Raw genomic sequence first — 19,416 nt, forward strand, 5'->3', positions numbered from 1 at the left:
ATCAATTCTTGGTGGCGTATCAAGTATACTAAATTGTAAAGAGAATCTCAGTTGATACGTCAACAGGTGAATAAGTGTAGAATTTCCGTAAGAAATACAGATTCAATATTTCAAAATAACTAGACATACGACGACTCCAACTTTTTTTTTTCAATTCAATTTTGTTTTATTAGTGGTACTTATCGGTGTACAAGTTGTGGTATTTAAAATACATTAAATAGAGATATGGGGTTCCTTTCAACTATTACTAAGTACACAATAATCTTTCGATGTTTTGAACTTTGAAAAGGGGGTGACAGGAGCAGGAAAAAAACTATCAAAAAACCTACACAAAATTACTTAAGGAAGGGGACAGGGAAAGGAAAACTTAATTCTAAAATGCAAAGCAAGCCAGAGCACTTCCGGCGTCGTAGATCTTCAGCACGCGTAGCAGTCTACCCTGCTCCCACGTACTTTATCATCAGCTCGCCGAGGGCCATGAATTGCTGTTCCTTATTCTGGCAAGCACGGAAACGGGTAAACATTTCCCGAGCCAGAGAAAGGAACTCAGTTAGGGTGAATAGATCAGCCCCTCCAGCAGCAGCAGCAGCAGCAGCTGCAGTAGTAGGCGTTTCATCGCTATCCGCGGCAGTCACGCTAGCGTAGGTACGCCCCCAACCAGGTGGATGCGTCAAAAGTGGGACCGTCGAAGACGATGATTTAGCAGGTTGTTTGTTGGCTGGTTTCTTCCGCTGCTTCTCCAGCACCTCGAGATAACTCTTCCGAGCGGGACACCCGCGAAAATTTGCTGTGTGGTTCCCTTGGCAGTTGACACACTTGACCAAAGCTTTATTTCGCTCGGCGTTGTCATTGTCCCCAAGGTTCGTCCTCCGAGGTAGCGAGCACTGGTCTGTGAGATGGGCCTCCCCGCATTTTACACACTTGGGAGGAAGCGTGCAATTGCGAGAGCCGTGTCCGAAGCGTTGACATCGGTGACATTGCGCTGCGTCCGTAGGTCTCTTGGCAAAGTACCTCCAGCTCACAACGAAACCGTCAAGTGTTTTGATACGGCGAAGGTCCTGAAGCTTCACTGACCCCCGGTCGAACACTAACAGGTAAAGTACGTGTTCGCCAGTCACCGTCTCGGTACTGGACAGAACACGAATTTCCTGGGGATGCACGTCGTACGCGTCAAGGACTTCAGCCAGCTGCGTTGCGGTTACTGGGACATATCCGGTTAAGACAATTTTAACCGGAAGCTTGTCCCGCGATGCGTATGTGAAATACGGTACGTTGCCTTCTTTCAGCACAGTTTGCACTTTTTCAAACATAGGACGGTTAAGTGTGCTGATGCGCACGCTGCTTTTCAAGATTAAAATCTCGTACTGGCAACCAGCTCGAGACAGCAAATTGTCTATCGCCGCGCCGGGATAGTCTGGTATTACAATAGGCACTCTTGTTTTTGATCTTTGCTTCGTCCTCAGTTTCCATACCGTCGGCTGGATTCTGTTTGTCGTCGTCGTCGTCACCATTGTCTTCGTTCAGCACATCGTATGTGTTGGATGTTTTAATAGCGTTTGAGCTTGTTGACACCGTTTTGCCTCCGGAGGATGAAACCCCGGACGTTCCTGCAGATTGCTGGTCCATGGCCGTTTTTTGACGGGTTTGTATAGGGCTTCTTGGGCTGTACCCAGGATGGAGTTTCGAAGGGTCAGGGATATCCTTCGGCATGTTCAGGAAGACGGACGGTGACCAAGTCCGTTTGGTGGCGTCCGAGTTTTTCGCAACTCGGCCTGGTGAAGCACCACGAGCTGAATTCGGCCGAATAAACGGATTGCGGCGCTCCGGAACGGGCTTATGTCCCCCCGGGGGAGCCATTCGCGGATAGTTTTGTCACTCGCGTTGGAAAAAAATCGAAAAATTTGCGGAGCACAGAAGAAAGCGAACTTGCTGGCTCCGAGTTGCCAGTGCTTCCCGACTCCAACTTTTTGATTTTATCCGGAAGATCCATTTTTGAAACATTATTTGAGGGATTTCTTGGGATCTGACCATTTGGATGTTTGGACTATTTCCGGCCATGCTACGATTCAAACTCAATGTTTTTCAAAACAGCAAAGACCGTTAGAAAACGCTCTACGATACGAATCAGATCAGATGTGCCATTTGGACATAATTCAAGACAAGAAAAGCAGCTCCTGTAAACAACTGTCCAGTAAAAAATGTAGCGAGAATAAATTTATGTGATGACTTTTTCACGCTGCCAAAAAGTTTGCTGGTACATAATCAGGCAGTTGTTACAAAAATTCAGCAATTCTGTTAGTCCGAAAATAGACCAAGTAACTCCAGATGTTTTGTAAGAGACCAACAAAGCTAGAAAAGCAATTTTCAATAAAAAAATAGTTTGGAAGTGGTAGAAAACCCAATCCACAAAAATTACCGGGAACGCGCTCCTGCATGTTTCTGGAGCTTCTTTTTCTGCTGGTGTTCTGCACAAGAAAAAAGTAACTTTTGTTGCAGCAAACTACTTGAACACTCTGCTTCCGATTGTGCGCTGAATTGCAGAATTCTACGATTACGGGAATTGCCCAATTATATTCTTACATGTCTGTTATTGCAAAAAAGGAATGCATAGTTATTACTTGAACTGCGTGATTACACGAAAACACTACACAGCCACGTGTTATGTGCCGTATGTAAGGATTTTAGGTAGGCTATGATTTTGGACCACGTGGTTGACTCGATGCATGCGCCTTGGTGCGAACTGATGTTTTTCGTTAGTCATCATAGTAGCAATGAAATTTCCCCTCTCTGGCAGTGGTTCCAATAAAAATAAAAATCATCCAGTTTTCCTCTCCGGTGGGCCCTTAATTGACAAATTATGTTAATTTTAAGTTTTAGAATCCGGACTCAAAGCAGTTTTAAAACACACAAAAAAAATAAAATTTGTGTTAATGGACCTTTAAAAAACAAAACCAGCAGTAAGCATTATTAAAGTTATAATTATCTCTCATATTCGGAACATTTTAGAGAATGTCCATATTCAAAAAATCATTTATTGAATCTGTAATTGAATATTTTCAGAGACTTGGTAGCGGAAGTGTTAAATATAATTTACATGGGGGAAGAGGAGCCACTTTTTATGTGGTAAAACAAAACAATGACAACTTATATTATTTTATTCAAATGGCTTATATCAAACACTAGCAATTTGGAGTATTTTTTTGTAAAAAAAGAACTCTTTCAACAATTTTACCCTTTTTTCTAGAATGAGAAAGATTTAACTTAAAAAATTATCAGCCGTTCCCAAGCACTGAACGATTTATTAAACGGAATGACTTTTTTTAATGGTTGCTCATTCTGACCCGTACGCTGGAAGGAAGTCAACAAACTGTTTAGGTATATAAAATAGTTTAATGTTATATTTTAATCAACCAAGCACATAACATTGAATCGAACTTACCACAGACTAAATCTTCTTGAATTAATTCATTGTTTTGTAAGTTTTTATAAGCTTTTCAGTCATTTTTGTTTATGCGCTAATACCCTTCCCCCAGCAATTGTCTCTGCTTCCCAGTCACGAAATATTCTAGCAGAGCTGGTTCTGTCAGAATCCTGCTAGAACGGTGGAACATTTCTGCTAGAATGCTGTAAGAATATCCAGCTCTGTAAGAAGTCTCCCAGAATCCTGCTAGAACGTCATGACTGGGTTACCTTAACTATTTTTAAGGTAAGGCCGATTAATTCGAAAATATTTATATTTTCAACTCTGACTGTAGGTCTCTAATATGATTTGACCCTTGCAAATCCAATTCATTATTCAAAAACATATTTAATGAAAAAAAGCTATTCCAATTAATATATAAAAAAAATGTTCCTAAGTGATGTTTCCACTGATATGCTGCGCCTTATGCAAAAAATCTAACTAGGATTGAAAAACAAAAACTTCCTCAAAAACAAAAAACGATTCGATTCGCGATACTTCCAAAGTGAGCGCTCCGTGAGCGAAAAATGAGCGCGAGCGCGAGCGTGGGGCAAACGCGAGCTGAAAAAATCGGAGCAAACGTGAGCGCGGGCAAACGTGAGCTAGCTCGCGCAGCGCTCCTCCTCACGAATGAGCGAAAAATGAGCGCTCACGAGCACGTGAGCGCGTGAGGAACGCAACACTGATTACCCGTTAAAATCAAAGAAATCTACGATAAGTATTACTATTTCAGAAGACAACCAGCAGAGCTCGACGCGATCTTATGATTATTATATTAAATTATTGATATTAAACATGTGTAATATGGTGCAATACTATGAATAGGAATTACAATCGCGTTGAATTTAAATTTTTTACCGCGCCTTAAACGTGCCTCACATGCTAAGCTGAATATTACCGCCAACGCGCTTCCAATCAGCAAAAAATTAGGGAGATTTCTCCGAAAACGCGATTTCCTAAAATTGTTTGTACCGACGAAATCCACGACGACCGGAGGACGCACAAACGACTTCAATTTTTACACTCGACTGGCATCTCATGAGCCACCCTATTCAGCCATCAGGAGCTTTTTGGAAGCTCACTAACACCAGCCTACGTCGCGCTAAATCAGTCACTCCCACACATTCGCTCCACACATTCTCATAATATAGGGTAGAGGACCCAGAAATCGCCCACTTTATAGTAGGAATCATAGAAATTTGACAAGAATTCAATGACAATTTATGGTTTTCGGTTCTATTTGTTGTAAAACTTTGACAAACTATTTGCTTTTAAGTTTCCACAAGGTTTTTATCATTTACAAGTTCATTTTTGTAGAAATTTTGCGTTTTAATAAAGTGCTCTGAAGTGCCTATTTTCGCCCCCCTAAATCCAATTTTCGCCCACCCTTGGAACCAGTTTTCGCCCACGACAAAAATCAAGAAATCAAATAAAATTATGGCTCAAAACTAAGTAAATATGGTCTCCTATTGATTCACAATATGTTCCCGAAGCTCAATTTCATTGATGTGCACAATTTTGTTGTTTTTACGACAAGTTCTCGAGGTGGCCGTGACCATTAGGTCAAATAATAAAGACTCGCCGTAACAAATTAAAACTTAGACTTTTTATTACACGACTAACCGCGATGGCGGTCTAGCTAAGAATGACGCACAAAAGACGAACACGTTAAAAATTATCACTCCTAGCTTCCGGCGTCGTTCATCTGTCATCCGAGAGCGAAGAGCCCAGCGGCGAAGTTCTGGTAGCGCTGCAGTGCGCCCAGAAACTCAGGTCCGGTTCGTCACAACATCTCCCCCTAGTAGCGAAGGTACGGGTTGAAGCGCACAGGAGGTTTTCGTACCCGCGAAGAACGCCGTGGCTGCTGCACAGGTGGCTGTGCAGTTGGAGTACTCGCTACTGCAGACTCGAAGCTGGAAGATGAGGTTGACGTCGAGGATGAGGACGAGGACGTAGAGGCCGGAGACAAGTCCGGGCTGGAGCGAACCTCAGGAAGGGACGGCGACAACGACGGGAAGTCAAAACCGTGGAAATCCTCGCTCAGCGTCGTTTGGTTCGGGGACGCTGTAGGCGGCGGCGATGCGTTGGCGGTTGTGACCAGGTCCCAAGCGTCGAGCAGAACGTCCATCGGTAGTTGTTTCTGCTTAGCCGGTTGGCTCGTCCCAGGTGCTTGGCCAGGGCTCGAAGTCGCTCGGTTCTTGATCTGGTTGATGTGCGACCGCACAAGACGGTCACCGTCGCCCAACACATTGTACATCACTCGACCGACTTTCTCGATGACTACACCCGGAAGCCAACTCCAGGTGTTCTTGGCGTAGACCTTCACAAACACGGCGTCGCCTCGGTTGAGGGACCGTGTCTTAACTTCTGGCAGCTGGACTGGTTCAGGTGGTTTGCTCGGCGAAGGACGAAGTAGTTCCAGACAAGTCCTGACACGTCGACCGAACATCACTTCAGATGGCGAGAGGCCATCCGGTGCTGACTGGTTTGGGGTGCTTCGGTAAGTCAGCAGAAAAGTGTCCAGTGCAGCGTCCATTTTTCCTCTCCCCTCTCGAATCTTTTTCACCGCGCGCTTGAACGTATCGACAAAACGTTCTGCCTGACCGTTAGACTGGGGGTGAAACGGGGCAGTTGTGACGTGGTCGATCCCGTTTTCGGCGCAGAACTGCGCGAACTCGGCGCTGGTGAACTGGGTTCCGTTATCCGATACCAGCTTTTCCGGCATCCCCAGACGTGCGAACAAGCTTCGCAGGATGGCAATCGTTGCGATGCTTGTGATCCGGCGTGTCTGCACAATCTCTGGCCACTTGGTGTAGGAGTCGATGACCAGCAGAAAGTACTCACCGTCGATCGGCCCGGCGTAGTCGACATGGACGCGCTGCCACGGACGTGCTGATTTTGGCCAGGGGATCGGAGGGGCGTGCGCCGGTGCCTTGGCAGCAGCGGCACAGTGTGGACACGTTCGCACGTAATCAGCAATCTCGACGTCCAGCGAAGGCCAGTACACGTAGCTGCGGGCCACAGCTTTCATGCGGCCGATTCCAGGGTGGCCTTGGTGGAGTTGGTCGAGACATCGCTTGCGCAGGTGAGAGGGAACCACGAGACGGTCGCAGAAGAGGATGCACCCTTGCAGGGTCGTGAGCGAATCACTCTGGTTGTGGAACCGCTTGAGCTCACGGTCGGCGCTGGCAGGCAGTGCTTTGGGCCAGCCTTCTTGGACGTACCGGTAGACCTTGTTCAGGACCGGATCCGTGTGGGTGCTATCTCGTACCGTCTTGAAGCTGAGGGGCAAAACGTCGAACGACTCGAACGCTGCTGATCGGACGTCATCCTCCAGTGTGACGGCTGCAATCACGTAGTCTTCGTCGGGTTTCACGTGGCGGTTGATCAGCCGAGACAGAATGTCGGCATGTCCAAACTTGTCCGTGGCCACGTACTCGATGGTGAAGTCGTACATGAGCAGCATTAGGGCCCAGCGCTGCAACCGGTTGGCGGTGTACACTGGAATGCCTTTGGGTGACCCGAAGATGCGCAAGAGCGGGGCATGGTCCGTCTGCAGCCGGAAGTGCCGGCCGAACACCATGCGATGGAACTTGGTGATCGCAAAGATGATGGCAAGTCCTTCTCGATCGATCTGGCTGTAGTTGCGTTCGGCGGGTGCGAGTGCTCTCGATGCGTGCTGCACGACCTTGACTGACCCGTCCGGGAAGCGATGGCTGATGGTCGCTCCGAGGCCGATCGACGACGCGTCTGCTGAAACGATGATCTCCAGGGCCGGATTGTAGTGCGTCAGCAGAAGGTCGGATGAGAGGATCTCCTTGAACTTGTTGAAGGCACGTTCGCAATCGGGCGTCCAATCGAACTTGGCACCCGCCTTCAGCAGTTCGTCCAGGGGGTAGCGGAGCGCTCGCATGTTGGGGACAAATTTTCCATAGTAATTTATTGCCCCAAGGAAAGAGCGCACTCCGGACACGTCGGTTGGAGCCGGCATCATCTGGATGGACTCGATCTTCGCGGGATCCGGACGTGTACCATGCTGGTCCAGCAGGTGCCCCAAATACTTGATCTGCTTGCGACCGAACGAGCACTTTTCAAGTCGGACCGTGAATCGTGGTGAATCCGAAGTCTTCCAAGCGTTGAAAAAGTGCGTTGAGGTTATGCCAGTGTTCTTCTTCTGTCGCTCCGCCAACTACGATGTCGTCGATGTACCCGCAGGTCTGCTTGAGTCCAGCCAACATAGTTTCCACTATTTGCTGGAACGCCCCAGGTGCGGGTTTGACTCCGGGCGCAAGACGGTTGACCTTGTAGATGCCCCGGTGAGTGTTGATCGACAGGAGTTGGCTCGAAACATCATCGACCTCCACTTGTAGGTAGGAGTCTGACATGTCGATAATGCTAAAAAACTTGCAGCTGGAGAGCTTCATGAAGATATCCTGCGGCAGCGGAAGGGGGTACTGGTTCGGCTGCAGAGCCGCGTTCAGCCCGGTAGAATAGTCCCCGCAGATCCGGATTGTGCCGTTCGCCTTGCGGACGACTACGATTGGAGCGGCCCACTCCGAGTAGTCGACAGGCGAGATGATGTTTAACCGCTCCAGGCGGTCGAGCTCCTCGTCCACGGCGCTGTACATGGCGTATGCGACCGGACGCTTTGGGCGGAACACTGGCTTCTGGTCAGGCTTGAGCTCCAACTTCACTTGTGTCTTGGTGCAGCGGCCCAGTGTCGTGCTGAACACCGAAGGGTACGCCGTCTTGAGACGACCAACGATTGAAGTGGAGGACGTTTCCCCGACCTGGCGGCAGAACACGTTCATCGGGACCGCATCCAGCTGGAACTTCTCGATCAGGTCCAGTCCCATGATGTGCAGGTCCTGGTTCACCACAAACACTACACCCATTTCCGACACACCGTTCACTGTGATCGAACAATCAAACTCGGACTCAAGTTTGAGAGGATCACCAGATGCAGATTTAGCGTTCACTTTTGGTGGTCTTGTGGGTGGTTTCCCGAGCCTCTTCCAGGTCTCGCTGGACACAACACTAATGTCCGACGCAGTGTCGAACTGCAACTTCACGGAAACGCCGTTTAATGTCACTGGCACAAATTTCCGTCTTTCTTTTATTGAGTTCACTTGCACTATTTTTGTTTCCACTGTGACACTTTTTGTTTTTCTTTTTCCTTTCTTCGCTGTGCGGCAGTAGCCCTCCTCATGCCCGTAGCGGCTGCACTCCGAGCACTGATGGGACTTGAAATGGCAATCCCGATTGTAGTGCATTGCACCACAGTTCCAGCACGGGCCAGGCGGAACTTTTTCACCCTCGCCGTGCGGGGTCTTCCTGCCTCCGGGATGCTGTTGACGCTGACGGAACTCGCGCGGCGCCTGCCTCTGGGCCCACTGCCGAGGTTCCTGGGACGGCTTGTGGAACTGCTGCTGCTTACGGATGACGTGAACCGAACTTCCGGGTTTCTCGATCATGGCAGTGTCGTGACGAAGCGTCAAAAGGCGTTGGCACTCCGACGACAGCTGCTCGAGCGTAACATCCGTCTTCTCCTCGATGCGAGTTAGCAGCCTTGTCCGTATCTCTCCGTCCGCTTCGTCCTTAAGACCGCACACGAACATCAAACACTTAAACTCCTCCTCCGACATCTTGCCCAGCTCGAACTCCACACAGTTCTTGTTGATTCGGCAGGCGTACGCTACGTAATCCTCGGTCGCTCCCTTGGCAAGTTGCAGACAGCGGAACCGTTTGCTGATAGTGGATTCCGTGGTGCCAAACAACTTCCCGAGCTTCTCGACGGTTTGCTCGAAGGAGTAGAAGCTGGCGGCTTGCGGCAGAATGAAGCTCAAATAGCGTTCGTGCTCCACAGTGCCGAGTTTCCGCATCAGCAAGCGTACTTTTGCCGGATCATCCAGTCTTGCAGCATCCTTATCAAACAGGTCTTTGTAGCGTGAGAACCAAGCGTTGAAGGTTATGTTGTTCTCGCTGTCGTACCGGAACTCTTTGACGTTTCCCGCTAGCGAGTCAAGGACTGCTTCGGGGTTCGGCGGTACGTGCACCTGGATGTTGCGGAGGATGTTGCCTTGCTGCTGCATGAAATTCCTTTGCTGCTCCTGGACCAGATGGTGGTTCTGGAGGAGCTGGTTGGTGATGGCTTGTTGCTGTTGTAGCTGGTGCAAAATCTGCGCGATGACGACGTCCGTCGGCAGCGGCTGCTGCTGTTGTTGTTGCTGCTGTAACAGCTGCTGCTGCTGCACGTTCGGAGGGACCGGCGCAGGCCGATTGTCGTCGACCCCGGACATGTCGTCGTCGAGCATTGACCGCTTCCGCTTTTTCCGCGTGGGTGACGCGATGTTCCCGGTTAAATTCCGACGAAATCCGGACAACTTCGCGCACACGAACTATCGTCGCCACTTTTACGACAAGTTCTCGAGGTGGCCGTGACCATTAGGTCAAATAATAAAGACTCGCCGTAACAAATTAAAACTTAGACTTTTTATTACACGACTAATTGCGATGGCGGTCTAGCTAAGAATGACGCACAAAAGACGAACACGTTAAAAATTATCACTCCTAGCTTCCGGCGTCGTTCATCTGTCATCTCTCGGATGAGAGCGAAGAGCCCAGCGGCGAAGTTCTGGTAGCGCTGCAGTGCGCCCAGAAACTCAGGTCCGGTTCGTCACAACAGTTGTAATATTTTTAAATTGAAATTCAAAAAACCCTAGTTGTTTTTTTTTAAGATATCCCACTAATTTTGAGGTTCTAACTAAAACCAAAACATGTTCGCACACATAAAAAATATGACTTAATCAAAATTCCTAATAGAACTCATGTGTCCCTATTCACTTGTGTGGTTCAGTCCCCCTTGGAAATGCAAACAGTGGTCAAAAACCGTTGCATTGTTGATTAAATCATTGTTCTATGTCCACTAAAGCTCCTCTGAAATTTTCAGCCAATTTGGTTCAGGTTTGGCCACAGCTCTGGGACATTTAAGTTTGCATGGGATTTTCAACGTTTTACTACAGGAAAAAAATCTTTTTTAGTTTTTACTGCCTCATCAATCAGTTACCCATTCAAGTTATTAGAACCAATCAAATTTATGTAGATTATTGTATGGGGAACAACTTTTCAGAACATCACAGGTTGATCCAAGTAAATCTGGCTTAATTATAAGTGGTTTAAGCTATGGTGTCGTAATTGTTTTTTGCAAAGGGCCAACACTGGCAATTTTTTTTCTTAATTTTCATCTAGGCGCTCACTGCGATTTGTTTTTCATAGCTTGACAACTTTTTTGTTGCTGCTGTCAAACGATTTTTTCAACTGCAAGTGGGAAGGTATTTTTTTAAGTCATCCGTACAATTTGAACAGATTTCCTCGTTTTAGGTTCCGCAGTGTCCAGCGAGAAGTGGAAATTAAGTCTTACTCCAGTTTGTGCAACGAACCAATCCAAAAAAAAATAGCCCGCCGTCTCCGGTGTTCTAAATGCCGATGTGTCGCTGATGGTCAAACACATCAAGGGTCAACCACATTCCTTCAAACGGAAGCTACCTACATCATCATCATCAAGAACTAAGATGTGGAATGTAAAGCAGCTCAATTCAGTTTAAAGATTGCTAGCAAAAATGTTGAACCGAGTGTTGATTTTGAACATTAAATTTATTCCAAATCCTGGTATCTATCGCATTCGAGAACCATCTTTATTATTATAGTCACATGAAATTAGGCATTTTACCATTCTCTTACTGCCATGGGTGGCAACAATCTCCTAGAGTTTCCTAGTCTTTGTTATTTCCCATTTAGGGACCATCCGAAAACCACGTGGACACTTTGAGGGGGTGGGGGGAAGGGGTATGGCGATTGTCCTTGCACCATATAAAAAGGTTTTTTTTGTATGTGCATTTGTCCACGAGGAGGGGGGGGGGGGAGGGAGGGGGTAGTGTGTACGATTGATGAAGCAAATCTGTGGGTCATATCCATTGATATCCAGTGATGAGATTGTCAATTATGGCATCTTAATTTATGACGGCGGCCAACGGGAAGATTTATCCGATTCATTAATCGCAGTCCGCACAAATAAAACAAGTTAGTTACTTTTAACTTAGGAGGTATTTTGAGGATTAATAAATTCCTTTGCAGAACATTTATAAATATTGTAGAAGGTTTCTACAAATCGATAATAATTGCTCAAACTTCCGTTTATGTTCCCTATTGCGGCTTCTTGGTCTTTCGCTGAAGACGCTCGTAATAATAATCATAGAACTATTGAATAATATGTAATTATTAAGAAGAAATTTAAGAATTCCTAATTTACAAATTCTTACCACATTATTTAACTCAACAGGCTGTACTAGTTGTACATGAATAAGGGTAGTTTCGTTCAGGGAAACATAAAAAAACGAAGTTGACTTTATAGCTGTCGGCCACCATTGCTAGTATCAACCACTAAGTGTCTTCCTTTTTGACTACAAGGACTTCGCCGCCCTGGGCTCCTAAGTGTTTGAGTACGGCACGGACCGACGGCGCCGGATACCCATCTTTACACAAAGAATTTTAGAGCGCCCGCCGCGGGATTCGAACCAGCAACATCTGGATTATGAGTCCAGTGCGCGGTCCGATTGATCCACACGGGCGGGACGAAGGGAAACATAAATTAGGTAAATTCACTTGTAAAATCAACTAGTTACAAATTCTTAGATTTTACCGTTTGATGTAATTATTGAAATATCGCAGAAATATAGGGACGTGGCGTTACATCGTGCTGCCATCTGGTTATTTTAAGTGCAAGAGTGGAAAAGTGCTGTGTCATCGTCTAAAAATAGACGGCGTCCTATCTCGCCCAGCTAAATGAAGTCGATAAAGTAGTCGGTTTCGATGAGAAAAAGTGGAAAACGTGGTCTAAAAATAGCGACGCCATCCCCCTATTGAACGAATTAAAACTACTGTTAGTGCAGCGAAGAGTTGCGTGTGGTTCCTGCTGCTTTTTAGAAAATATGATAGATAACTTGCAAGTTTGACACTTTGGTCAACCAAGATGCGTCAATGTCGTAGTGCCTGGTCAAGTGGTGCGTTAAGTGATTTGGCACGTAACATAGTTACACAGACAAACAGACGTGACTCTCCATACAAATTTTTATTGAAATCCATCGTCCTTCATCAAATCACCAAATCACGGCGACGCCAGCGCTGCCTGGTGAGCTGATGCCGAAGCGCAGTCCAAACATACCAATACAAACCCTTCACTGTCATGTGTCATGTCAATGTATGCATGAGACAATCGAGCCATAACGATTGTAAACATAATCAGCTGATCGAAATAATTTTGTTGTTGCTGATCGTCAGTACCCGATGAAAAACATAAAAATCAACACCGATGGCCGAAGATGACGGTGGGTCGGTTCCACGGTTGGTTCCGTTTCCAATGGCAGAACTTCATGTTCCAAATCATGCGGCAGCATCAGCAACGACGCACCACAACTGCAACGACAGAGACTAAAAAACTGGTCCTCCCGTTGCTTCCAAGTTCTGTCGAAGATTCCTCCTCCACCGAAATCTTGATACCCCTGGTCACGAAAACACCAGTAGTGGCCGCTGAAATAGTAAAAAAGCCAATTCCACATCTACCAGAATTGGTCTTTGGAATTGGATTTGGAAACATCTGCGGGGAACATGTCTACGGAGCAGTTAAGTTGCGCCAAACAACAAATGCAAAAAGTCGAAAAGATTCCAAAAAACTCTACCACAAAATCATAGACCGAAACAGAATCAAAGAAACTCAACTGTAGAAGAAGATTGAGTGGCGCCCACGATCGACGCAACATCGCCAAAAGGACGACCAGCAGCAGCAATCTGAGCAGCAGTCCACGAAAGATAAGCATCAGGTTGCTCCGAAGGAGATGACTCTACCATAGGATCCGGCTTCCTCAGCAGTATCGGGCGCCTCAGCAGCAGCCTCAACATCGGCGGGCTGTTGAGGAGGCCTCCCGGGTTAATAGTGGGGAAAAGGTATGTCCTCGTTAGTCAGCCGCTCATATGACCCTGACCAAGACTGCCCCAATCTTGTCCAGCAAAGCCTGGATTGTGGACAAAATTGTGGATCATCTTTAGAATTCCTGAATTCATCATAATTGTTTTGTTTTCATTTGCTGTCTCACACGTGCTCACGCTCAACATAAAAACACACATCACACACACTGAGAAAAGACGGGTGAGCTGTCACGACAGCAGCGCCATCAGCGCCCGGTGAGTGAATGCCGAAACAAAATTGCATTTGAAATAACCGTTTTAGAAGGACGATGGTTCGGCACTCGAGTGTCCCGTCTGTTTGTCTGTGATAGTTATTTGAATCCCATGCTACAAACCACTATAAAACCATTAGGCACACTTAATTAGCACGTTTCGCTTAGATCATACAATTGTTTACTCTTCTACTTCTGCATATCACGGAGACAAAGTTAAAGTTAATTCGAATTTTATTTTGTCAGATTTTTCAACGAAACCAGGCAAGTCGGCCAGGTAATAAAATTCCATGCCACAGCTCCTTCATTTGCGATCTCTATGTAGGAATTCCATTGTTGCCATTGCGTTCCTTATGGTACTCATCGGCATTTTGAACTCCGGGGACGCCGGTTTTTTTTGGATTGGACTGTAATTTCCACTTCTCGCTGGACACTGCGGAACCTAAAACGAGGAAATCTGTTCAAATTGTACGGATGACTTAAAAAAATACCTTCCCACTTGCAGTTGAAAAAATCGTTTGACAGCAGCAACAAAAAAGTTGTCAAGCTATGAAAAACAAATCGCAGTGAGCGCCTGGATGAAAATTAAGAAAAAAATTGCCAGTGTTGGCCCTTTGCAAAAAACAATTACGACACCATAGCTTAAACCACTTATAATTAAGCCAGATTTACTTGGATCAACCTGTGATGTTCTGAAAAGTTGTTCCCCATACAATAATCTACATAAATTTGATTGGTTCTAATAACTTGAATGGGTAACTGATTGATGAGGCAGTAAAAACTAAAAAAGATTTTTTTCCTGTAGTAAAACGTTGAAAATCCCATGCAAACTTAAATGTCCCAGAGCTGTGGCCAAACCTGAACCAAATTGGCTGAAAATTTCAGAGGAGCTTTAGTGGACATAGAACAATGATTTAATCAACAATGCAACGGTTTTTGACCACTTTTTGCATTTCCAAGGGGGACTGAACCACACTACTATTCACCCAGGATAAGGACACACAGTTACAATTAGTTCCATGTTGTTGATTTTATTAGGGGAACTTGAACCCTATGGGAACCCTATAGCCGGGACCGTGGTGTAGGGGTAAGCGTGATTGCCTCTCACCCAGTCGGCCTGGGTTCGATCCCAGACGGTCCCGGTGGCATTTTTCGAGACGAGATTTGTCTGATCACGCCTTCCGTCGGAAGGGAAGTAAATGTTGGTCCCGGACTAACCTAAAAAAAAAGGTTAGGTCGTTAGCTCAGTCCAGGTGTAGGAGTCGTCTCCCTGGGTCCTGTCTCGGTGGAGTCGCTGGTTGGCAGTTGGACTAACAATCCAAAGGTCGTCAGTTCGAATCCCGGGGTGGATGGAAGCTAAGGTGTAAAAAGAGGTTTGCAATTGCCTCAACAATCAAGCCTTCGAACACCTAGTTTCGAGTAGGAATCTCGCAATCGAGAACGCCAAGGCAATGCTGTAGAGCGAATAATTTGATTTGATTTTTGAACCCTATGGGTCATTCGCTCCCGAATTGACTCAATAGAAAACTTCGAGTACCTCTTAAATAAAAATATTTAGCACATGTGCTATTTTTAAAGATGTTGTGTAACTACTTTTCCCTCCTTTACTTAATTTGTTCTACAATGTACCAGTAAACTCTTACCACGTTTGAGCTAGGTGTCCCATATCAGAGTTTAGGTTAATTTTTGAACTGATGTTTTTACCAAAACACCCTGATGAATGAAATAAAATAAAATAAATAATTAACCCTTAAAAATAATCTGGAATGACCCAAAAATATTTTCAAGCACATTTCGCTGCGATTAGAAAAGTTTTTAAGGTAAACGTAAACTGGTCCTAGCTACAATCTGAAAACACAATACTAGGATACAACCCTGGACGAAAATTGGATCTCATGTTTTTTCATGACCCCAATAATCGCCCACTTTATTTTATTGAAATAACCTTTGGTAAACTTTTGAAACAGGTAAATCACTATATTTTCATGAAATTCAGACATGCAGTGAAGCAATAAATTATTCAAATACATTATTTACGGACGAAATGAGTTGTTTTCCCTCATTAACATTATTACCCACACAGAAAAAAAAATCATGGTAATATTACATCTGGGATGGGGTATATCTTTTATGTCCGAAAAAAGGTGTAATTTTACCTCTGGAAATGTGTAATTTTACCACTTCTCTGGTGTAATGTCACTTTTTCAGTCTTAATTGAGTTAAAATTACATCATAAAAGAGGTAATATTCAACCTTCCAAAATTACAGCTTCCAAATTTACATTATTTTTTTCTGTGCACTGTAGTCGGAATTGACAAAAATATGGCGGCTGCAATAAGGCTTTTTTTTAAATGCTTATAAAAACTTAATAAACAATAGTAATTCACTAGGAATGTTTAAATTAGAGCTAGAAATGAATGAATATGCAAACCTGCATAATAAATTCAACCAAAAAATGGTATAAGTTAGCTAAATACAGATTAAATCCAGTAGGTGGGCGAAAACTGGAGCAGGGCGAAAACTGGGTCCTCTACCCTAACACACCTCGGCATACATCCGTAGAAAGGAACAAACTGACCAAATTGAAGATTTCCATCGCCGTCATCAGGTTGATGCCGCTAGAGGTTGATGCAGGCACTTGCAATCCTCCGGCAACTTTACTAGGAGACTTCTTACAATGAAAAACTGCTATATTCACTAGATTTCTTTTCCACTTCTATTTTTCTCAGTAAAACCAGATCACCTCATTCTTATAACAAGGTAACTTTTGTGGCAACTTTTTCACAAATAATCATAGCGTGAAACGTTGATTTTTGAAATATCATAATTCAAAAAAAAAAAATAATAAAAAAGCTTTAAAATTTTATTTTGTAATATATGCTTGATTTCTGATTTGTAGGGAACTTGATCCGATTTTTTGTATCGCCTATAGCTTTCAATTTATCACAAAACTATGAACTTTTTGCATGAGTTGTAGCTTAAACATTGAACATATCTCAGGTGAGTTTTCAAAAAGCCATAAGAGCCACCGTGTCCTTTGACACTAATTTTCGTTTTTTCTGGAAAATGAAACAAAATTTCATTTATTTTTAGTTTGGAGCACTTGAAGGACGTGTAGATGACCAATCTCGAGCATTTTTGATATTGGTTTTTCGTAAGTAGGTCGAATACCAACGCAAAAAGGACTTTGTGTACCAATGGCTCTTACGGCTTTTTGAAAACTAATCCGAGATATGTTTGGCTGATATGGTAATTTGATGCGATGAATTCTTCGAATAATGCTATGAATTAAAAAAAAAATTCTAAACCCGCATATTCAAAATGATCCCCCTTTAAACATTTTGAATAAATCTTATGCGAAATGTTTCTTATTTATCCAAACTATTGATTTTCTGTAAGTTACAGCAATTTTACATAAAAACTGAAAAACGTAGAAAATTGACTTTTTCGATAAATTATAACACATAACCTAATGGGCGGGACAAATTTGATTTGCGTTTTTTTCGGCTTGCGGTTTTTACATATGGGACGGACTCGATTAGAGCGGCAGTAGGGGAACAGCATCTAATTCCAGCGTGCCTCTAATGTTGGCAGGTCAGAACTTTGACATTCAATTAAAGCTAATTAAAAGCGTTTTCAACTGAAATGGAGTGATTAATAGCTCAATAAGAAGTGAGCAAGCCAGTTTCTATCAGAAGTTTTGCAAAATTAGTTGTTTAAATAGTGAAAATCAGCAAATTGGATGGAGTTAGGAGCGAGTGCTTAACCTGCCAAACATACGAGAATTTCCCCTATACACAATATTTCAAAACTAGACCAAAATTGAGCACGTTTACAAAAGTTGGAAATTTTTGTATTCAAAACATTTGAAAAATGGTTCAAACTGCTGTAAGTAATCTACAACTCTAGAGCAACATTTGAAAGGGCGGTACGACATTGCTCTTACGGCCTTTCATTACACGCGTTTAAATGGAACGAAATACCGTAAGCGCAATATCGTACCACCCCTTTCAAATGTTGCTCCAGAACTATACTGAGGGAAACCATGTACGAAACAATAAACCAATCAATTAAAGTGAAGGCTGATTTCAGTGACTGTGAATTTCAGGGATCAAGTCTTTCGAACGCACTTTTTTAAACAATCGATTGTAAAAATAGTAGGACGATGAATATAACGTCTAATACGTAATGGTTTTTTAGTTGATATGTTTATCAAACAATCCATGTATGTTTGTTTTCCATGTACCGTAAACTGGGGTCAATCGGGACACATGGGGCGAATTGGGACAGCAGTTTTAACCATGTTGGAGCACAATATTTTGATTTTTTTGGTTGGTTTCGGTTAGAACAGACTCAGGCCAACAAAATGTGTACATCCATTTCCAAATTTAAAAGCTTTAAGTGCTCTAGAAACTGCTGTCCCTATTCAGACTGTAGTCCCGATTCACCCCAGATTACGGTAGTAATGTTTTGAATAAATTTGAATTGTTTTCCATACTTATAAAAATAAATAAAAACGCAGCACTTTTGAGAAAAGTGTGAAGCACAATCCAAAGTTTGAATTTGAGTCAATTTCACACAACTTTTTTTGAACAAAGCTATTTTTTTCACCCACCCTCTGACGAGATACAGGCTATGGATCAAGTCTCTCCACTCTCTCAAACATTTTTTAGTTGTGTTGGTCAATTTCCCCAGAGAGTTTCTAAATTTATAACAAAATGCATGAACCAGAACCAACCTGTGCCGCCATTATTTTTTGACGCGATAAGATCAGCTCACATTTAGGGCACCGACAGTTGCGATAAGTACAGTGCTTCTTATGCCCTCGAAGTCCGGAGATCACTCCATGGTTCCTACAGCGCGCACATTTTGGAATTCTTGATGTCTGCAGTACACTACTGCTTGTCTTCCCGGCACAACTTGAACTCACTACATTGGTCCTGGAAGCACTACCGGCGGTGCTGGAGGTTCCGTCGCATGTATCGCTGCTGCAGTCAATATCCTTCCTTTCACTGTTTCCGGAACACTTGAGAAAGCTACTAACAGACAACATTTTCCACTACAGCATCTATCGCGAACTCCCGAGCTCCGACCGACCTCCTTTGTCGTTGAGCAATTTTTTCCAACTAAATAAGAAATCTGTCCAAGACAAATCCACTCTTCTTGCGGCAGTGAGCGCTCCTGGTCGGTGAATCCATTTCCCAGCATCCCTAAAATAAATATCGATTTCGCCTCGGATTGTACCAACATTGACATCTGTATTCTGTTGCACATGTTTCCATTTCTTCTATAGTTGCTGTAAATATATATTTATGCCGACTACACATAATACTGAGAGTTCTACGTTAATGGTTCGTCATCTAGTATCTACTGACTAATAATGTATTCAATAAAATATATATATATATATATATATATATATATATATATATATATATATATATATATATATATATATATATATATATATATATATATATATATATATATATATATATATTTAAAGCATTTTTATATATTAACGGATCATCTTGATAATTTTTTTCAAATTTCATATTTGTTAATAAATTTTGTGTCACCTGCCTCGTTTTTTTTTTTGTGGCGCTAAACCACACTTTCCAACAACAGAGCGAATTGATTTGACTAAATTTACTGATAACGCTGACTGATATTACCATACGACATTATCGCAAACGCCTGCTGCCGTCGTCTTTGTACATAACG

The 19,416-nt window shown here is 43.9% G+C and overlaps 1 protein-coding gene and 1 pseudogene across 1 annotated transcript in view; both read right to left on the reverse strand.

Annotated features, from left to right (window-relative positions):
• Positions 1-18,916, reverse strand: part of LOC120427451 (doublesex- and mab-3-related transcription factor dmd-4) — a 48,768-nt gene extending 29,852 nt beyond the window's left edge. Inside the window, exon 1 of the mRNA XM_052706099.1 lies at positions 18,431-18,916. Within this exon, the coding sequence (XP_052562059.1) occupies positions 18,431-18,745 (315 nt within the window). The 5' untranslated portion in view covers positions 18,746-18,916. The remainder of the gene's footprint in view (positions 1-18,430) is intronic.
• Positions 5,159-10,138, reverse strand: LOC120428776 (uncharacterized protein K02A2.6-like; annotated as a pseudogene).
• Positions 18,917-19,416: the final 500 nt, after the last annotated feature.

The sequence above is a fragment of the Culex pipiens genome, chromosome 1, assembly GCF_016801865.2.
Source record: "Culex pipiens pallens isolate TS chromosome 1, TS_CPP_V2, whole genome shotgun sequence".
NCBI lineage: Eukaryota > Metazoa > Arthropoda > Insecta > Diptera > Culicidae > Culex > Culex pipiens.